The sequence below is a fragment of the Austrofundulus limnaeus genome, unplaced genomic scaffold (assembly GCF_001266775.1).
Source record: "Austrofundulus limnaeus strain Quisiro unplaced genomic scaffold, Austrofundulus_limnaeus-1.0 Scaffold2708, whole genome shotgun sequence".
Classification (NCBI taxonomy): domain Eukaryota; kingdom Metazoa; phylum Chordata; class Actinopteri; order Cyprinodontiformes; family Rivulidae; genus Austrofundulus; species Austrofundulus limnaeus.
In genome coordinates this window covers 1-4149 of record NW_013955110.1, presented here as the reverse complement: position 1 = coordinate 4149, position 4149 = coordinate 1, and the positions used below count along the sequence as shown (strand labels likewise).

General features: G+C 51.1%; 1 protein-coding gene across 1 annotated transcript; it reads right to left on the bottom strand.

Annotated features, from left to right (window-relative positions):
- Positions 1-224: 224 nt before the first annotated feature.
- LOC106511350 (nuclear pore complex protein Nup98-Nup96) lies at positions 225-3530 on the bottom strand (the record flags this gene model as incomplete). Its single annotated transcript, XM_014000106.1, is given in 12 exon segments — positions 225-520; positions 616-793; positions 858-996; positions 1075-1188; positions 1299-1410; positions 2006-2189; positions 2265-2381; positions 2473-2660; positions 2741-2874; positions 2968-3108; positions 3224-3316; positions 3395-3530. Coding segments are annotated over 12 exon segments (1764 nt in total), but the record flags the coding sequence as incomplete, so codon positions are not given.
- Between the last annotated feature and the right edge of the window lie 619 nt (positions 3531-4149).

Below are 4149 nucleotides of genomic sequence, written 5' to 3'. Positions count from 1 at the left end.
AGTCATGATTTAAACCTTTGTGACGAGTCATGATTTAAACCTTTGTGACGAGTCATGATTTAAACCTTTGTGACGAGTCATGATTTAAACCTTTGTGACGAGTCAGGATTTAAACCTGACTTTGTGACGAGTCATGATTTAAACCTGAGTCTGATGGATCCCAGCAGAGTTTAACCCTTTAATTAATGTTTAAAGCAGAAACACAGAGTCTCCAGAGATGAAAATAAAAGGATTAAAACAGGTTTAATGAGCTGAAAACTAATCAGCTCGTCAATCAAACACTAAAAATAATTCAACGTTGGTTGTTTGAAACACTCCAGTGAGGATGAGGAGGAGGAGGAGGAGTGAGGAGGGTGGCAGGCCGCTCTACCTGAGCCTGCGGCGCCACCTGCAGCGGCGGCGGCGGCAGCAGCCCGGAGGCAGGAAGTGAGCAGGTTTTCAGCTTCTTGGGGTCAGTTTTGGGCGGGACGTCTTCATCCTCATCAGAGTCCTGCAGGCCGTATTTGGAGAAATGAGCCACCTGAGAAAGAGAGAGAGGGGGCGGAGCCTGTTACACCTGCTGAGATTGACAGCAGAGAACACTCAGGTGGTTCTGAGGGTGGAGCAGCGACACACCTCAAARACCCAGGACCCGGTCTCGGGGCGGTACTCCAGGAAGCGGGCCCCCTGTTTCCTGGAGGCCTTCTCCAGSCGGCCCTCGTAGTTCATGTCTGCCAAACGCTCGGGGCTCCTGATCTGAGTGCAGCTCGTCTTATCGTTGGGCCACACGCCGTCCAGGGTYACCTCAGCTCGCCTGAACAACAACYGATGTCATACARACGTCTAAAGACACCACCAAACCATGACACGTCACTCACCTGTTAAGCCCCTCCCCCTCCGGTGGCTTGTTTTTATCGTCAGGGTAGACGATGACCTCTTTGCGTCTGAAGTGGACGATCTCGTCCAGGTTCAGGCCCGTCACGTTCACCTCGCCGGGGAAGAAGATGGAGCCGTAACCTGCCGACCAATCAGAGACGAGAAGTGGGCCGGCCGTCCAATCAGAGCGTACCTGAGACACAGGTTTGTGGGCGTTACCTTTCCTGCCGACAGTGAAGTTCTCCACGACACACTCTCCGTTTTCATCCACCATGTCAGCCAGGTCCTCCAGGGAGGGGATGGTGTAGTAGCCCACCCTGTTCAGAACGATTCCTGCAAACAAGACAAACACTTCCTCTTCAGTTTCCTGATCCCGCCTCCACAGCCAGGTGGATACACCAGGTGATAAAGCTGATGATGACTCCGATCATTCTGTTTCTGACCTGCAGGATGAGGAGACTGCTGAGACTCCTGTGGCTCCTCCTCCTCCTCCTCCTCCCTGTCCTCCAGCAGAGACTCCTCCCCCAAAGACACGGACACGTCGTCGCTGCTCAGCTGAAAACCAACCGTTCCACAGACGTTAGACTCAGCAGTGAAACAAACTCTTCAGTGAGCTCCTTTTTATTTTATATAAACATGAATAAATCAAACTTCCTTATTGTGTCACAGAAATGTTTCTGTTTGCTGTTGAATCAGTCTGGTTATGGTTAGACTGGTTAGCTTCATGCTAGTTAGCTAGGTGCTAGTTCTGTCATGTACTACTACTAGTACATGCTAGTTCAGACTGGAGTTAGCTGTACACTAGTTGGCTTCATGTTAGTCATATACTAGTTAGCATCATGGTAGTTCAGACTGACATTAACTTCATGCTAGTTCAGACCGATATTAGCTTCATGCTAGTTAGCTTCAGGTTATTTAACTAGATGCTAGTTCTGCCTGATATTAGCCTTATACTAGTTAGCATCATGCTAGTTCAGAACATTAGCTTCGTGCTAGTTAGTTATATGCTAGTTCTGCCTGATATTAGCATCATGCTAGTTAGCCCTGTTGTCCCTAAAATGTCCACTCTGGGTTCTGYTGTGTTTCAGGACTTGTATAGTTCTCCTGTTTGAGTTGGTTCTGACCCGACCCGACCCACAGCCCAGCTGACCTCCAGGCCGCTCCTCTGCTGTTTGTGCATGTTCAGGTCACTGATGGTGTCCTGCAGAGCGGGCGGGGCTCGGCCATGGGGGATGGGCTTGGCGATGGGGTTGACGTAGAACTGCGTGACTTCCGGGTCGTCGTGGGTCCGGCTGCTGGGACCCGAAGCCTCCCGGAGCTCGTCGTCTGTTTGGCTGTGAGAGAGGAGCAGACACACCTGGTGAGCTCACCTGTAGACTGAGCGTCCTGTCAGAGACACAGGTACGTACCTGTGTCCGTTGTGAGGGTAGTCTGAGGGCGAGGCGAGGTCATCGCTGTCTTTGTTCAGCGGGCTGCTGTACTGACTGCTGTTCAGGTTCTTCAGAACCAGCTTCTTGATGCTCTTCCTGCAGGGAAAATAAAAACGTCTTTATTTAACCGTGTCCAGCGCCGGTCCCTTGGCCCCGCCCCCTGGTTGCCATGGTGAGTGGGCGGTACCTGGGAACGAAGGCTCCATTCGTGAGCGACGGCTCGTCGTCATCCAGACCGTCGAACAGCTGAGACTTGGATCCTCCGGAGGACGTGAGCGCTTTGGGCCGAACCCGGGTCGCAGGCCGGGGGGTCAGCTTGTAGTGAGTGGGCGTGGTCAGCGCCTTCTGGGCCGTGGGATTGGTGGGTTTCAGACGCTGTCAGARCAAAGATCAGTTTAACAGCTGTTCTGCAGCCAATCAGCTGCTTCACACMGACTGAAGCTCCGCCCACTCACCTCCTCCTTCTTCTTGGGGTCAGACAGAGGGTTCCTGAACAGAGGAGAGTCTCCGTACGGAGAGTAGGCCAGAACATTCAGCTGCTGCTGCAGAACCGCCTGCTGCACCGCCGTGCTGTTTGGATCTGTGAGGGCTGGACGACACACGGGTCAGAACCAGAACCTAACCAGAGTGTCTGCAGGACCAGGTCCAGTCCAAATCAGAACCAGAACCAGCAGCTACTCACCGACAGGCTGCTGCTGCGGAGCTCCAAAACCCAAACTGGTGGTTCCGCTGYTGAAGCCCGTGGTTCCGAAGGTTCCCATGGTTCCCAGCGTGGTGCCCAGTTTGTTCTGGTTGTTTCCAAACAGACTGGGACCGGTACCGACTGTGGCAGATACAGAACCAGAGAAACTCATGTTAGATCACCTGACCTGACCCGACAGAACCAGCAGAACATGGTCCGAATAATGAAACTCAGAACTTGTTTTAAGGTTTGGTACCGGTTCCAAAGCTGGTTCCGAGTCCAGTCCCCAGGCCTCCGGTGGTGGCCTTGTTTCCAAACAGACCTCCACCAGCAGCGGTCCCTCCAAACCCTGCAGCAGGTCAGAACCAGCGGGTCAGAACCAGCGGGTCAGAAGAAGAACCAGCAGAGTCCATCAGAGTCCACTCACCAAAGTTAGAGGTGTTGGTTCCGGTTCCGAGGGACAGAGCGGGCTTGGCACCAAAGAGCCCGGTGCCGGTGCCGAAGGACGGGGCGCTGGTGGTGGTGGTCCCGAAGCCCGTCGTTTTAGGTCCAAAGAGACTCGGCTGCAGGAGAACAAACAGAACCGAGCCGTTTACTGCAGAACTTTGAGTAGGAAAATATTCATACAGTGAAATATCTCAATATTTAATTTCCTGATCCTGGTTTTTATTTAAGGTTTAAAATGTCAACTTTACTGTCAACACTTCATTTGTATGATGTAGTTCAGCCTCTGAACACCAGGTGGCAGCAGAGAGACAGACATGTGGCTCCTCTGCTCCTGAGCAGCCAGAGTAACCGTAGCGTTAGCATGATGAGTAAACATTAGCTTCATGAGTAAACATTAGCATGGTGAGTAAACATTAGCACTGTGAGTAAACATTAGCACTGTGAGTAAACATTAGCACGGTGAGTAAACATTAGCATGGTGAGTAAACATTAGCACTGTGAGTAAACATTAGCACTGTGAGTAAACATTAGCACTGTGAGTAAACATTAGCATGGTGCGTAAACATTAGCATGATGAGTAAACATAAGCTTCATGAGTAAACATTAGCATGGTGAGTAAACATTAGCATGGTGAGTAAACATTAGCTTCATGAGTAAACATTAGCATGGTGGGTAAACATTAGCATGGTGAGTAAACATTAGCTTCATGAGTAAACATTAGCATGGTGGGTAAAC